Raw genomic sequence first — 18,182 nt, forward strand, 5'->3', positions numbered from 1 at the left:
GTGAGTACAGCACAGTAAGATATTTTGAGAAAGACCACATTCACATAATTTTCACTGCAGTATATTATTATCATTGCTTTATTTTATTATTGGTTACTGTTAATTTCTTACTGTGCTTAATTTATAAATTAAACTTTATTATAGGTGTGTATGTACAGGAAAAGACCTAGTATATAGAGAGTTCAGTATTATCTGAGGTTTTAGGCATCCATTCAGCATCCTGGAACACACCCCCTAAAGATAAGGAAGAACTACTGTACTAACTTTAAATTTTTTGTTCTAGCTCTATGCAAAAAGGTTTGGTATTTTGATAGGGATTACAAAACAAATAATCCAATTATAAAATGGGCAGAAGACATGAACAGACATTTCTCCAAGGAAGACATACAGATGGCCAACAGACACATGAAAAAATGTTCATCAACGCTCATCATCAAGGAAACACAAAATCAAAACTACAATGAGTTATCACTTCACACCTGTCAGAATGGCTAAAATCAACAACACAAGAAACAATAGGTGCTGGCAAGGATGTGGAGAAAGGGGAACCCTCCTGCACTATTGTGGTGGGAATGCAAACTGGTGCAGCCACTCCAGAGAACAGTATGAAGGTTCCTCAAAAAATTAAAAATAGAACTACCCTACAATCCAGTAATTGCACTACTAGGTATTTACTCAAAGAACACAGAACTATTAATTCGAAAGGATACATGCACCCCGATATTTATAACAGCACTATCTATGATAGCCAAATTATGGTAATAGCCCAAGTGTCCAATGACTGATGAACAGACAAAAAAGATGTGGTATAAGAACACAATAGAGTATTACTCAGCCATAAAAAAGAATGAAATCTTGCCATTTGCAAGAACACGGATGGAGCTGGAGTATTATGCTAAGCAAAATAGTCAGAGAAAGACAAATAATGTATATTTTCACTCATAAGTGGAATTTAAGAAACAAAACAAAGTTAAAAAAAAAAGAGAAAGAGAGGCAAAGCAAGAAACAGACTCTTACCTACAGAAAACAAACTGAAGGTTATCAGAGGGGAGGTGGGTGGGGATATGGGTTGAATAGGTATTGGGGATAAAAGAAGGCACCTGTGATGAGCAATGGGTGTTGTATGGACATGTTGAGTCACTATACTGTACCTCTGAAACTAAGATTACACTGTATATTAACTGGAATTTAAATAAAAACTTAAAACTTTTTAGTAATTCCTACAACAGACAATGTGCACCATAAAGAAGAGGATAGCTGTTTATCAAGTTGACTGATATGGGATGATCTCCAAGGTCTTTTTTAAGTGAAAACAGCAAGGTATAGAGTAATATACAGTTTTTAAAAAATTATGTTTGTAAAATCAGATGGGTATATGAGTAGACATACAAATCTGCTTGTGTAGAATTTCTGGGAAGGATACAGACTAAATTGGCAAAAAAATGAATGAGGTCAGGGATAAAGGCAAGGCTTTTCACATCACAACATATTCTTTCTTTTGAAATTTTGAACCATGTAAATTCATTATTAAGAAGAGAGAAAAAAAATTTTTAAGTGCCACTGACAAGACCACCAAAAATGCTGGGTAACCAGGAATAAAATACATATATGACCTTAATAGAAAAAGTTATAAATTCATAAATTTAATGCATTTGAAATAAAAATCCAAGTTTTTCATGAAATTAAAAAGAAAACACAACTCATTTTAAAAATGTATATGAAAAAGCAAAGGGCCAAGAAAGGCCAAGACAACTATGAAGGAGAAGATAAGAGGCCTTCAGCTTAATATGAAGCTATAATATTGACCAAGATATACCAAAAGACCAATAGAAATAATGAATGTTCAGAAATCTGCAGCAGTATTTTAGGGGAGGGGAGAAAAGAGGGGAGAGGAATAGAGGTCAAAACTAATCTAGCCCAAGCAGTCTGGAGACAAATACATTTAGGTAGGTAGTTAGTGGGTGTTGGTAAAGAAGAAAAATGGCTCAAGATTCTCAAGTGGTTTGAAGCAAGCACAAGTATACTGAGGAATACGCAGTCATTTCTGATACTGTTAGTTTTGAAAGGCCACCACTTTAATTCCACTTTAATAATCATTTTATCATATATGTACCTGTTTAGTAGAAATTATTTTTTGACTCTACTTTTTTTGCTTGACAGGAATTTTCTTAGTGTTCCACACTACTCAAGAGGGTAAGCATGACTATATAATTTACCAGGGGATCTTAATCAGGACCCACTTATCTTTTGCTACTTTAGCAAATTCCTAAATCCTAGGAATTTAACAATTCCTATTTGGAATTTATAGGGAAATTCAATTAACTGAAAATTACTTTGACAAAATGATGATAATGAATGTAAAAAAGAATATATTTAGAAAAGAAACCTTAAAAGATTTAATAATTTCTATATAAGCATACAAGATACAGTTCACTGACAAGTCAAAAACCTTACCCTTTTCAGGTAATTCTGGACCTCTTCCCCTACTTCTGCCCATCCGGTCATTCCTAATTTCACTTCGAGACTCATTTCTGGCATCATTCCTTATTTCAGTACGAGAACTTTCTTCTCTTAAATGGTTTCTGCCATAACTTCGGGATTCTTCTTGATAGGTATCCTCCTTTCGATGAGTATCTCGACTTTCACGGTCCCTGTAGTCATGGGTATCACGAGCAGACCGAGAATCTCTGGGATCACGGCTCTCTTTGTTATCTCTGCTATAATCTCTCATCTCTCTAGAGTCCCGAATGTCTCTGGAGTCCCTTAGTTCCCGTCGGTCTCTAGTGTCTCTGGCATCTCTTCGATCCCGACCATCTCGAGGTTCTCTGTCATCTCTGTGGTCTCTAGAAGAGCTCTGATCTTGTTCATACTCTCGTTCTTCTCTTGTGTCCTTTTCTCTATCCCTTTTGCTTCTCGTCTCTGTAATTCAAGTTTGGAAATCAACTAGAATTCCTTTCACAAAATTTTGAGAAACTAGACAATACACATAAATATAGAGCTTAAAATTTTTTTAAAAATGGTAATTCACGTTTTTTGCAGAAAATAAAAAAAGAAAACATGGGCAATAAGAAAATCAAAACCATCCATAAGCTACAATTCCAAAGGTAATTTTATTAACACTTGGATAACTATGTTCTTGATTTAGGTAAACTTTGATTAGGATCTTCCCAAGCCCCAACTTACCCATACTTATCTTAAACAACTGAAACAAATAAATTGATCTCCTATCACGGATGGCTTATTTTTTAAAAACTACTTGTAGATCCAGAGGTACACAGTGACTTTAGCCGTCTCTACCAAGTATCAGGCCAAACAAGACCATCCAGGACAACCTCAAATGTACTTGAAGCACTTAAGAGTGGCCGACAGTTAGTAAGCTGGTTGGCAAAGAGATTTTGTTATTCACCCTCTCTTTTCTTGAGCTGTTTACTGGAATCACTCCTGTCTCTAAAGTTTTCTCTCCTTAAAGCATTTTCTAACACTTCATAGAAAAATAAGAAAGGAACTTCAGTTTTTAAAAAGCTGAAATGAAACTCACTGATTACTTAATTCAACCATGTCATTGTCTAAATGAAGAAATAAGAGGTCCAGAGCCTAAATACCTTAGGCAACCCCATACCTAATAGAATTTGCAAAGAACAGAAACTATTCTTTAGATCTGCCTAGAACGGGCATAAATTGATTAGAGCATAAATCTGATATGAAGTCAAAGGACTAACAAGAGAAACTCAGAAAACAAATACTGCCTTGTTTTTAAATCAGATTCCTTTATGTGTTGCTCGACACTCTGGACTACCTCAAGATCTGAGGCTATTTTAGCAATATAGCAGCCGTATGCCCAAGAGCCATATGCCTATTGTAAATTTACCTTCTTTTCTCTTTGTCCCAGGTGGCTAGGCCTACAGACTTTCTCAAGCACCCAAACACCTATCCATCCACAAGACCCCCTAGATTTTCAAAATAACTCATCTCTCCAGCTAATTACATTGTCCAGATGCTTCTATCCACAAATGCCCTTTAAGAACAGAGGCAGTAAGCAAGGATTTGATAGGTTTCCATCCCTTTCTGTGCTCATCTATGACTTCTAGTCCTCCTCTAATGCCAACTGTGCCTAAAAATACGTTCACTCAGTACCAGATCCTTTTCATGATTCCATCTGTCTTTTCAAATCTAGTTACTATATTTTGTTCTTTACCTACCTCCCCATTCTTCCACTAAAATTATTCTTATTTCAGAAGATGACATCTAAATAGAGGAACAAACATCTGCTACATCTCTTATACGGAAAGTTAAAGAAACATCTACTTTACAAAGAAACTAAACACATATGGTTTATTATTAAATGGATTCTTCCTGTAACACAGGCCACTCTTAGCACAAAAAAAATTCTTATAAGACTCAACTGCATACTATTTCCCCTCATTATTATTTCAAAGCAGACATCAAACTCACTAAAGAGTTTTCATCCAATAAGTAGTCATTAAATGTACACTATATTCCTGTCGACTCTAGTTAAATATCTTATTAAAATTAATAGACAGGTGCTCAGAGAATTTTCCTATCTTACCAATGTTCCATAAATACTGCTGTGCTGTTCTGGTTCCAAAGAGGTACACAAGAAATAATTCTATACAACAGATGCTCTCTCTGGTCCCTACCTGGGCATTCATCATTTTCTTGAATAAAAGAACTTGATTAATTATTGCACTGTTGATAGGAAGAGAACAACTAAATTCAACACGCAAGGAAGTATTTGAGTATTCATTATGTTTAAACACCAACTCAGAAATTAGGAAAAAAAACTTAAAATATATAAGGATAAGAAGCTTGGATAAGGAGTACAGAAAGAGATGAGAGCTACTGGACTGTACCGCAAGATAATAATAGCATCTCAGCTTGAATGAGGAGTAGCAAATCCAAAGTTAACTTAATTCTCAGGGATACAGAAAGGAAAACTGCTTTGCAAGTTTCCTTCTTTCTTGAGTTACACCAAGAAAACTGATCACGTGGTTTACACCGACCATTTCTTTCCTTCACTTCTTTTTTTTAAAGAATCAACTAAGCAATTAGAGGGATGCTTTAAGAATCAGATAGCCAAAAATTTCTAGAACTTGAATGTATTCACATGAAACATCTTAACTGAAGAAAGCACTACCTCGGTATACATAAAAATGCCCACTTATGTACATTTAATAATTTATGTTCCTGTGTCATTAAAAGCACCTCTTACTGCCCTCTTCTCTGTTACAGAAGACTTAATACAGCACAATTTTCTTCTTTCCCTTATTATGACAATAAATCTGAATGTCCGGTTCTTTAATAAAGAAAATACTTAACTCTAAAGAAATCAAGATAAAGTACAGTGCATACCTTCCCTTCTTTCATGACGCCTATCATGAGACTGTGAAGTTCGTTCATGGTCATGCCTCCCTTTTTCTCGCATTGGAGAGCGATGTCTTGGGGGACTTTGCTTTCTCTGAGGAGAAGACAGAGAATGTGAAGGATAAGGAGAAGCAGAGCGTCGTAAAGGTGGAGTTATTGTCCTCTGATAAGAAGGTGAAGGAGTTCTTTTTCGACGAGGAGAAGGAGAATGTCTTTGAATAGATGATCCTGATTGTGAGGAAGATGAGTGATGTCTAGAAGATATAGGAGAATGATGCTGTCCTACTGGGGAAGCTGACCTGTAAAGAAAAAGCAACGATGAAAAAAAAAAAAATGAACACTAAAGTTAGAGCTAAAAGTGTGAATCATAATTCCAGGACAAATTTCAATTCACAATGCTGTATAATAAGAAGTTAATTTTTAAAGATCTGATTGATTTTAAGTCAGCCTGAGGCCACAGTTCTAGATGAGATACGCACTGCCTTGCTCCCAAGCTTTGGCTCCAAGGAGCACTCTCCTTGAGCACAAATAGAGAGACTATTACCCTCAGTTAAAGTACGGAATTCGCTCTTATCAGAGATAATCTCTGACAGTGTGAATAGGTACTTGGAGGCAGGAAACCACAAGAGGCTAAAGAGAAAACACATTAGTAAGATCTAAATAGAAAGTGCCTGTGAGAATGCCTGTAATTCAAGGCTCTGGGAAAAGGGAAAAGTCACCATCAAGCTAAGCCAAACCTGAAGTCCGCACTGCCTAGGTCGAGATTTAGGATGGGGGAAAGAATGCTACGGTTAAGGAAAGGACATACTGTCTATACTGTCTTTATCTTAAATAACCAGCCTTCACTTTTGGCCAGCGCAGATTAAGTTCACGAGTCTTGGTTTGAGGAAGGCTTCTTCTACTCCCTTCAAATCACCTTCTTTCACTGCTTCCAGAGAAACAACTTAAAACCACACAAAGCACATGTGAATCACTCCTACAGTCTGTTAAATCCCGGGCCCTGGTTTATACTGAATATGCAAAATGTGTGTGTGACGGAAAGCTGGAATACACACATTTGTGCAATAACTAAAAAGAAACAGGACTAAGGTTTAAAAAATAACACTCCAGACACCACATATCCAGATTAGTGTCCTATTCCTCAATCATTCTGAAGACTAGATGTTTGTTCAAAAACATTCTGGAGTCCTAGTCCAGGTATTTTAGAATTACCTTCAGTGCCTATGATAAATAATTTTTAGTATCTGCAATGGTGGCAAAATCACTATTTCTCAGTTTCTCAATCTTGGTGGTCCTGACGTTTTGTATTCAGTAATTGTACTGGGGGCTGTCCTGTACATCATAGCATGTTTGGCAGCATCCCTGGCTTCTACCCACCAGAAGCCAGTACCACGCTCCCTCTCACCCCCGTACCTAACAACAAAAAATTACTCCTGACATTGCCAAATGTCCCCAGGAAGGCAAAATGACCCTTTGTTGAGAACTATGTTGTTTATAAATGATGCCTCAGTGGACGTTTTATCAATAAAAGCGCCAAATACATAAAATATATGTTACTGATTCAGGGAAGTGATTCCAATATATTGAAAAGAATTTTGCAGAACAAGGATTTTAGCAAATAAACAAAAACACCTTTTGGATAACAGTTGACTAAAACAGCTAACTAGAACATCACATTCACCTAAACATTCTAGTTTCAGTAATTCCACCAAACCTTCACACTTTTTGTAAAAATTATTTCCTTTTCATAAAAAAAATTAGCCACAAGCCACTATAATTTAAGTGACTCTTAATAGAAATGTATTTACTTACAGGTATGAGTAGAAATGCTCATAGGGTCTTACCCAAATTTGGAAAACCAACTATGATCAATGGTCCTTCAAATGCATCTTACTGAACAGAAAAATACTGCAAGATTGAGAATTAGAATGATTATTGTTTGGTACGTTCCAATTGCAATTTCATCAGGTTCTAGTCAATTTGGAAATCTCTAAATTGATAAAGAAAAAATGTGGCTCTCCACTGAACGGACATTTTGGTTAGTTTTATTTATTGTGCATACTAAAAATTGTTTCAAGAAAGTCTGCAATACCCCTTCTTTGGTGATTAGTTCACAGAACTTAAAAAATAAAATAATTCATAATACTATCTTTAAAAAACACAATATAGTTCAATCACATTTCTATGCAAATATGGTGTCAATAGCATGGAGTAAAAATTTCAGTTCAAGCTTAGGATAATCAACCTGTCAAATTAAGGTAGAGGACCAATGCTTTGTCAAGTTACAGTTTCAGTATTTTTCTTCTTACCCATCCTTCAAGAAAAAAAAAAATTAAGAAACGGTTTAATTTAAAAGCATCTGTTATAGACTGTGTCCTCCCAAATTTATACAACCCCCCAACGTGGTAGTATTTGAAGGTGGAGGCATTCTGGAAAAATTGGTCAGGTGAGGTCCTGAGGGTGGGGCTCCCATGAGATTACTATCCTTACAAGAAAAGGAAGAGACCAGAGCTTACTCTCTCCCCTCCATGTGAGGACACAGTGAGAAGACAACTATTTATGAACCAGGAACCACATCTGCTGGAACCTTGACCTTGGACTTTCCAGCCTCTATAGCTGTGAGAAATGAATGTCTGTTGTTTAAGCCATTCCAGTCTATGGTATTTTGTAACAGCGGCACAAGCTGGCTAAGAGAGCATCTTTATTTTCCTGTTATTATTCTTTTAAAGGTCTGATGACTAAAGGATAGTGAAAAGAGAGGATTTGTTACCGAAACAAGATGCATCAAATTATGGATGTCAGCATAACTGGACCTGGGTCTATGTTCATTCTATACATAGAAAAGGAAGAAAATAAAACTGTCTTGAAATCTGACCAAAATTATTAGTACTCTGGCTTTTAGACTATTGCAGAGGTATATTAAAGTTACATAAAAAACTATTGCAGCAGTAATTTTAGATTATTCTTAGGCTTTAGAATTGCCTGGTTTCTTGTCTGAGGAGAAAAAAGAGGTGACATTTGACACTCAAAGAAAAGAGTTTATTATTGCATGAAGAGAAGGTCAATACCTTAAAGAAGAAATCTGTATACCGTCAGCAAGAGCACTGTGACTTATAGCACAGGGAAAGCCAATCTTCAGCCTGACTTAATTCTAATCAAAAGTTTTTTAATGCTACTATAATTAGGACAAAATGTGGGATGAGAATATTCGGGGTATATTTCATTTGGGGAAAACATGTGAAAGGTTAAAAAGTTTAAAAAGAGAAACTCTCATTCAAGATACAATAATTTCACCTACAAACCAATACGCTTACCCCAGACTTTCTTAAAATTACTAATACCAATTTTTCTTTCAGTAAATGGTTTCTGTTTCTCAAATACAAAAATATGCCTTCATAATGTAACTAACATTTATAACTCACCTTTAAAATCATCATGCAAAGTATACTTTAAAAAAAAAAACAAATGGGCTATGCACACTATCAAAATCAACTATTTCCAGTGGTAAAATGCAATATAACATGATACAGATTTCACACACAGAAATATTTAGGCTTTATTATTTTACATAAGAAACATATGCTTATATAAAAAAGTAAGTCATTTTAATTTATTGAGCAAATATTAAGTGAGCACCTTTTATGCTCCAAGCATTATTTTTGGCACTGGGAATACAGAAATAAAGAAGACAGGCAAAACCACTAACATAATAACAATAATAATGATAATATCAATAACAGTAGCAGGTAACACGTCATATATTGTTACTTTGTGCATGCCATTGTTTTAATACTGTACATGTATTAACTCATCTCATCTTTATGACAACAACCCTAAGATAACTGAGACCGAGGACTGAAAACCAGTCTGTCTTAACTACATGGTCTAAGAGTAGACCACCACCAAGAAAGCAAAGCAATTTCAGTTAGTTAATGCAACAAAGTCTATAAAAACAGGGTAATGAAATAGAAACTATTAGGTCCAAAAAAATAAAGTCAGGGGGACAATTTTAGGATGCTTGGAAGGAAACAGCCTTTACTGAGAAGATGAAATTTGAGACAAGAGCTGACAATCTAGGGAAAGAACTTACTGTGCAGAGGGTTCAGCAACCACAAAGGAGGCAGGAGGAATCACAATATATGAGAACAACATTAAGAAGACAAGGGTAACTACAATTCGTAAGTGAAGAGTTACATAAGAGAAGACCAGGGAGTAGGCAGATGATGTGAAGTCATGTAAAGCCTGGACTTTATTCTTTTTTTTTTTTTCCCCCAGATTTTATTATAAAAGCATGAAGAAAAATCACTGGAGAGTTTTAGGCAGGGACATGTCATTCAAAATCTAGCATGATCTCAAAGGATAAAAATCATTATGATCACCTCAACAGATACAGAAAAAGTACTGACAAAAGTCAACATCCATTTATGATAAAAATTCTCAACAAAGTGGCTTTAGAAAGAGCATACCTCAACATAATAAAAGTCACACATGACAAACCCACAATTAACACCACCACCACCAACAACAACAGATTCAGTGGTGAAAAATAGAGCTTTTTCTCTAAGATTAGGAACAAGGCAAGATTATCCACTTTCATCACTAATATTCAACATAGTACTGGAAGTCCTAGCTGCAACAGTCAGAAAAGAAAAAGAAATTAAAGGCATTCAGAAAACTTCCAAACTCTCTCTATGAGGCCAGCATTACCTTGATCCCAAAACCAGACAAAGACCCCACCAAAAAGGAGAATTACAGACCAATATCCCTGATGAACATGGATGCAAAAATTCTCACCAAAATAACAGCCAATAGGATCCAACAGTACATCAAAAGGGTTATTCACCACGACCAAGTGGGATTTATTGAAAGGGTGGTTCAACATTGGCAAATCAATCAACGTGATCCACCACATTAATAAAAGAAAGGACAAGAACCATATGATCCTCTCAACAGATGCAGAAAAAGCATTTGGCAAAGTATAGCATCTTTTCTTGATTAAAACTCTTCACAGTGTAGGGATAGAGGGAATATACCTCAATATCATAAAAGCCATCTATGAAAAGCCCACAGCAAATATCATTCCCAATGGGGAAAAAAACTGAGAGCTTTTCCCCGAAGGTCAGGAATATAGCAGGGATGTCCACCATCATCACTGCTGTTCAACATAGTACTAGAACACCTAGCCTCAGCAATCAGACAACAAAAAGAAATACAAGGCATCTGAATCAGCAAAGAAGAAGTCAAACTCTCACTCTTTGCAAATGACATGATACTCTTTGTGGAAAATCCAAAAGATTCCACCCAAAAATTGCTAGAACTCATACAGGAATTCAGCCAAGTGGCAGAATATAAAATCAATGCACAGAAATAAGCTGCATTTCTATACACTAATGAGACAGAAGAAAGAGAAATTAAGGAGTCGATCCCATTTACAATTGCACCCAAAACCATAAGAAACATACAAATAAACCTAACCAGAGAGGCGAAGGATCTGTACTCAGAAAACTATATAACACTCATGAAAGAAATTGAGGAAGACACAAAGAAACGGAAAAAATGTTCCATGCTCATGGACTGAAAGAACAAATATTGTTAAAATGTCTATGCTACCTATGCAATGTACACATTCAATGCAATCCCTATCAAAATACCACCAACTTTTTCATAGAGCTGAAACAAATAATCCTAAAATTTGTACGGAACCAGAACAGACCCCAAATAGCCAAAGGAATGTTGAAAAAGAAAACCAAAACTTGTGGCATCACAATTTAGGACTTCAAGCTCTATTAGAGAGCTGTAATCATCAAGACAGTATGGTACTGGCACAAAATCAGACACATAGATCAACGGAACAGAACAGAGAACTCAGAAATGGACCCTCAACTCTACAGTCAACTAATCTTCGACAAAGCAGGAAAGAATATCCAATGGAAAAAAGACAGTCTCTTCAATAAATGGTGCTGGGAAAATTGGACAGCCACATACAGAAGAATGAAACTGGACCATCTCCTTACACCATACACAAAGATAAACTCAAAATGGATGAAAGACCTAAATATGAGACAGGAATCCATCAAAATCCTAGAGGAGAACACAGGCAGCAACATCTTTGACCTTGGCCATAGCAACTTCTTGCTAGACATGTCTCCAAAGGCAAAGTAAACAAAGGCAAAAATGAACTACTGGGACAGCTTTTGGACAGCAAAGGAAACAGCTGACAAAACCAAAAGACAACCAACGGAATGGGAGAAGATATTTGCAAATGACATATCAGATAAAGGGCTAGTATACAAAATCTATAAAGAATTTATTAAACAACACCCAAAGAACAAGTAATCCAATTAAGAAATGGGCGGAAGACATGAACAGACATTTCTCCAAAGACGACATACAAATGGCCAACAGACACATGAAAAAAATGCTCCACATCACTTGGCATCAGGGAAATATAAATCAAAACCACAATGAGATACCACCTCACACCAGTCAGAATGGCTAAAATTAACAAGGAAATGACAGATGTTGGCAAGGATGTGGAGAAAGGGGAACCCTCTTATACTGTTGGTGGGAGTGCAAGCTGCTGCAGCCACTCCAGAAAACAGTGTGGAGGTTCCTCAAAAAGTTGAAAATAGAGCTACCCTATGGCCCAGCAATTACACTACCAGGTATTTACCCCAAAGATACAAACATAGTGATCTGAAGGGGCACCTGCACCTCAATGTTTACAGCAGCAATGTCCATAATAGCCAAACTATGGAAAGAGCCCAGATGTCCAACGACACATGAATGGATAAAGAAGATGTGGTGGTGTATTCACACACACACACACACACACACACACACACACACACAGGAATATTACTTGGCCAACAAAAAATGAAATCTTGACATTTGCAACGACGTGGATGGAACCAGAGGGTATTATGCTAAGCAACGTAAGTCAGTCAGAGAAAGACAATTATCATATGATCTCACTGATATGTGGAATTTAAGAAACAAAACAGAAGATCATAGGGAAAGAGAAGAAAAAATAAAACTAGATGAAACCAGAGGGAGATAAACCAAAAGAGACTCTTAATCATAGGAAACAAACTGAGGGTTGCTGGAGGGGCAGGGGTGGAGGGATGGGGTAACTGGATGATGGACATTAAGGAGGGCACGCGATGTACTGGGTATTTTATAAGACTGATGAATCACAGACCTGTACCTCTGAAACCAATAACACATTATATGTTAATTAATTGAATTTAAATTTAAAAAAAATTAAAATTAAAAAATTTAAATTTAAAAAAGAGAAATTAAAGGCATTTAATTGGTAAGGAAGAAAATAAAATGTCACTTTTTGTAGATGACATGATACTATACACAGAAAGCCCTAAAGACTCCACCAAGAAACTATTAGAAGTAATAAATGGATTCAGCAAAGTTGCAGGGTATAAAATTACTACACAGAAAATGATTGCATTTCTATACGCTAATTAACAAAATAGCAGAAAGAAAATTTAGGAAAACAATTCCATTTACAATTGCACCAAAAACAATAAAATAATAAGGAATAAGCTTAACCAAGGAGGTGAAAGACCTGTAGTCTGAAAACACTGGCGACAGAAACTGAAGATAACATAAACAAATGGAAGGACATACTATGCTCATGGAAGAATTAATATTGTTCAAATGGCAATCTACAAATTCAAAATAATCTCTATCAAAACACCAACAGCATTTTTCACTGAACTAGAACGCATAATCCTAAAGTTGTATGGATCCCCAAAAGACCCTGAATTGCCAAGGCAATCTTGAGGAAAAAAACAAAAACAAAAAACAAAGCTGGAGGTATCACAATTCCAGATTTCAAGATACACTACAAAGCTATAGTGATCAAAACAGTATGGTCCTGGAACAAAAACAGATACATGATCAAAAAAACAGAATAAACAGCCCAGCAGTAAGTCCACAATTATATGGTCAATTAATCTATGACAAAAGAGGCAAGAATATACACTGGGGAAAAGAGAGTCTCTTCAATAAGTGGTGCTGGGAAAACTACAGTCACATGCAAAAGAATGGAACTGGACCACTTTCTTCCACCATACACAAAAACAAACTCAAAATGGATTAAAGACCTGAAACCATAAAACTCCTAGAAAAAAACCACAGGCCGTAATTTTTCTGACATTGGCCTTAACAACATTTTCTTAGATATATCTCCTCAGGCAAGGGAAACAAAAGCAAAATAAACTATTGGGACTACACCAAAATAAAAGCTTTTTGCACAGCTAAGAAAACCATCAATAAGACAAAAAGGCAATCTACTGGATGGGAGAAGATACTTGCAAACGATATATCTGGTAAGGGGTTATTACCCAAATATATAAAAAGCTTATGCAACTCAATAACAAAAAACGAAAACAAAAAACAAACAAAAAATCCCCCCCCAAAACAAGTAATCCAATTGAAAAGGGGCAGAGGACTTAGACATTTTTCCAAAGTACGCATACAGATGGCCAACAGACACATGAAAAGATGCTTAGCATCACTAATCATCAGATAAATGCAAATCAAAACCAGTCACCTTACACCTGTCAGAATGGCCAGAATCAAAAAACAAGAAATAACAAGTGTTGGTGAGGATGTGGACAAAACGAAGCCTCATGTACTGCTGATGGGAATGCAAATTGGTGCAGTCACTGTGGAAAGCACTATGGAGGTTCCTCCCAAAAATTAAAAATATAAATGCCATATGATGCAGTAATTCCACTACCGGGTATCTACGAAAAGAAAACAAAAACACTAATTTGAAAAGATATATGCACTCCTGTATCTATTACAGCATTATTTACAATAGCCAAGATATGGAAGCAGCCTAAGTGTCCATCAACAGATAAACAGATAAAGAAGATGTGGTTTATATATGCAATGGAATAGTATTCAGTCATAAAAAAAGAATGAGATGTTGCCACTAGCAACAACATGGATGGACCTAGAAGGTAATATGCTAAGCAAAATTAGACTGAAAAAAAGATGAATACCACACAATTTCACTTATATGCAGAATCTAAAAAAACAAAAACAAACCAAAAATGAATAAACAACCAAAAAGCAGAAACAAACCCATAAATATAGAGAACAAACTGATGATTGTCAGAGGGGATGGAGGGGGAGATGGTTAAAATGGGTGAAGGTGAGTGGGAGATAAAGGCTTCCAGTTATGGAATGAAAAAGTCACAGGGATAAAAGGCACAGCATAGGGAATATAGTCAATGGTACTGTAACAGCGTTGTGTGGTGACAGATGGTAGCTACACTTGTGAGCACAGCATAATGTATAAAGAAGCTGAATCACTAGGTTGTACCCCTGAAGCTAAATTAATGTTGTGTCAAGAATACAATAAAAAAAATTAATCTAGCAATATCTTACCTGTCTAAATAAGTATGTAAGATGGAGAAAGAAAATGCTTCTGTGTGATGATTTCTTTTAAACCTAGAGTTTGCTGTCCCTTTGAAGCAAGTAATAAATATTCCCTGGAAGGGGAATGATTTCTAAGTGAACAATCTACCAAAACAGGAGAATACTTTTGTCTGTAGAAATTTTTTGAAAGATGTCTCCTCATAAATATATAATGGTACTTGTAAAACAAATTTGATTCAAGCAAACTAATCAATTCTACATAATACAAGTAAATCTAATCCAAGTACTAATGATTCTGACTCAATTTTATTTTTGCATTTACACAGAAATGAATTTCAAAAACCTCAATTTAAGAACAAAGACTATTAAGATAAGCCTTAAATCAACACATCCGTAACTATTAGATTAAGATAAGCCTTAAATCAACACATCTGTAACTATTATTTTAATCTAGATTTACGATAGATAGAATTTTTCAGAATCTGGTTACACAGAGTTGCTCAATCACGTGACTTAGTGAGCTAAAAACTGTACCCACCATTGTAACTGAAAATCAGAAGACACAAGTACATGGTATCCCTGGCACACATGAGAAGATTGTTTTTAAGCTTTAGCAGTGAGAGAGTCAGTATTCCAAATGAAATGAAACGCAGAAACAACACACACCAGTGTAACATGAATTAAGACAACTGGCTCCCATCCTCTACCTGGTGGAGCAAGTTAAAGCTATTACTTTCTCCTGGGATGGGATGGGGTGGGGGGGAGGTGATGACACATAGAGGACCATACCAAGAAACAGCAGAAATCCAGTCTGCGGAAGGAGGGAGGTAACAAACAGTTCTCAAGGCTCTGGAATGATTTCCTAGACATAACATCTCCTCAGTTCAGGCCAACAAAATGGGTAACCAAATAAGGGAGATTCTTGAAATCCTTGCCACTGTTCTGAAAATCCTATCCAGTTTTAGGTCATTTAACTGTTAGTGAAACAATTACCACCAGATGGCATCAAACCACAGCCAGACTGGGATGGATTTTGCTTGTGCAAATTTGGGGTCTTTCATTAATCTCACTACATAAAAGGCAGCCCCACATTTTTACTGGATTGAATTTCCAGCCTCCATTTACTATGGTATACACTTCTGATAGTAGCAATTATTGGAACAGGACCAAACTTCCCAACCACCTCCTGATGCTGAAAAACCTGTCTGAAACTATTTGAGAACACTTCCCTCTCAAGTCTCTAATTTCACCAAGCGTGTTGGACAAAAGGTAAAAGTACAATTTTTAGGGACATAAATACCATTCCAGATTTGGCTGCAAAACAGGAAGTCCTCTAGTGAGCTCAACAAATTTTCCCAATATCACATCCATGAAAGACAGCCCAAGATTTGATCAATTGGACTAATCGTGAAATTGCTTATTTTCCCCCAATGTGACTTAGTTTTTTTGATATTTATAAAACTCTTTCATTTTTGGTGCAACTGGATGGCTCAGTCAGTATAGCATGGGAATCTTGATCTCAGGGTCATGAGTTCAAGGCCCACGTTGAGCATAGAGCTTACTTAAAAAAAAGTAAATAAATAAAACAAACTCATCTTTAACACAAGTCTACCATAAATTTAGCATATTACAGAATATATTCAGCTATGTTACATATTTCTTTATGTGCCTTAATTTTATATCCCTAGCCTAAATCGAAAACACTTTTTAGGTCTACACACAGGGCTTGATTAAATGCAGAAAAAAAGATTAATGCTTCAGATAAGCAATTACCAACCTGAACACAAAGGTCCCATTTTATATCCTTCATTATATTATTTGTGTTAATACCCATTAATTAGGAAAATGCTATAAAACATATTAAAATCATCAATACTTTTAAAATTTATATTTTAAAGTTATACTATTCTCCTTTTTTCCTTTTAGGTGTGATATTGGGTGTGGTGATTGTGTATTTTTAAATGTATTTCTCTCCTGGAGATATATTCTAAAATACATATGGGTGAAATATTAAGATGTCTGGGATTTGCTTCAAAGTAATACTGGAGGAGGGGAGGTGTATAGCGGTATACATGAAAAAGATGGATATAAAAGGATCATTATACTATTGTATTTCTATGTGTATGAAATGTTCCAAAATAATAATGTTAATGTAACATTTATCCATCCTCTATATACAGTCCAGCAACATCAGTACACATTTACTTAAGAAACCATAACTCAGTCTATAGAAAATGCTTGGTGCACAAATGAATTCTTCCTTGTCCTGTGGCTCATTGCCACAGGGTGAGATTTGCCAATCCAGACCATGATACATGTACATGAATGGTAAATACTGAATAAATCCAATAAATAATATTCTTCATCAAAGGTCTGAAACATTCTGATTTAATTATTTTGATAAATGTGTGCAATAATTGAAAAGAAATAAGACTGTCACACTGATGGTGATTTGCTCATTCTCCTAAATTGAAGTCAAAGCCAACAAATTTTGAATGATCACATCTGTCTTTCAAAGCTGGGTAAGACTCATCATGCAGGCATTTGTACTATTAAGAAGTAAGTAGATTTCTATATTCAGGTAATTATAATGAAGTGTTTTTTTTTAAGTGATTAGCTATGCTCTCAATATTATCTTCTCATTTAACCACAAAATTCTGCATACTAGCATTTTGATTAAAACATACTACCATCCATCAATAAAACCATATTTACCAAATGTCCAGCAGAATGAGCTATACACAATTGCTAGCTAACTCCTCTGGTTAACTACTATCCAGAAAGTTTGTGTTTGTTTAAGCCTTTGTTCTTACAGTACACTAGTAACTTGGTTCACTTTCCTAATTCAACAAAGCATACAGAATATGGATTTTTACTAATGAAGAAGATTATTACAGGTCCAATGAAATACCACCACAAATTCCACTTCAGGATTATCTAGATGTAACAGGTTAGGAACACTGCCACAAAACATTCCCTTCACAAGTGATTTTCTGACTAAATACCTAATTTGAACTTAATTTTCCTGTGACTTGCACCTTTTCTAAAACAAATTACAGAATAAAAATGATTTAGCTGAGTTCCGGGTAATCAAGATTTTACTATTTTCTGTACAGAACGAGTCATGAAAAGTTTACTTTACAAAAATGTAATGGGAAATTGCTACATTTTCTAAAAGTAGAGTGATAAAACCCATAAGGCTTTTTTTTTTCTTGGATAAACAAGTGGTATTCAGGTTTTGATCAATGTTGCATAAATAAATCATAGCTCAGTAAAGTCTACCAGCCAAGTGGGAAGACACTGTTTCACTTCAAAACATGACAGAACTTAGTGCTATTAAATTAACAAATATTCTGAGAGTATATTCTTCACAAAGTTGATGTGGCCAATGA

The 18,182-nt window shown here is 35.6% G+C and overlaps 1 protein-coding gene across 13 annotated transcripts in view; it reads right to left on the reverse strand.

Moving 5' to 3' along the window:
* Window positions 1-18,182, reverse strand: part of ZC3H13 (zinc finger CCCH-type containing 13) — a 104,109-nt gene that overhangs the window by 30,448 nt on the left and 55,479 nt on the right. For all 13 annotated transcript variants that reach the window (XM_048215593.2, XM_048215590.2, XM_048215586.2 and 10 more), the window contains 2 exons: window positions 5,371-5,681; window positions 2,455-2,919 (listed from right to left, as the gene is read on the reverse strand). In XM_048215593.2, coding sequence (XP_048071550.1) covers window positions 2,455-2,919; window positions 5,371-5,681 — 776 coding nt within the window. The remainder of the gene's footprint in view (window positions 1-2,454; window positions 2,920-5,370; window positions 5,682-18,182) is intronic.

Source organism: Ursus arctos, unplaced genomic scaffold (assembly GCF_023065955.2).
Source record: "Ursus arctos isolate Adak ecotype North America unplaced genomic scaffold, UrsArc2.0 scaffold_10, whole genome shotgun sequence".
Taxonomy (NCBI): Eukaryota; Metazoa; Chordata; class Mammalia; order Carnivora; family Ursidae; genus Ursus; species Ursus arctos.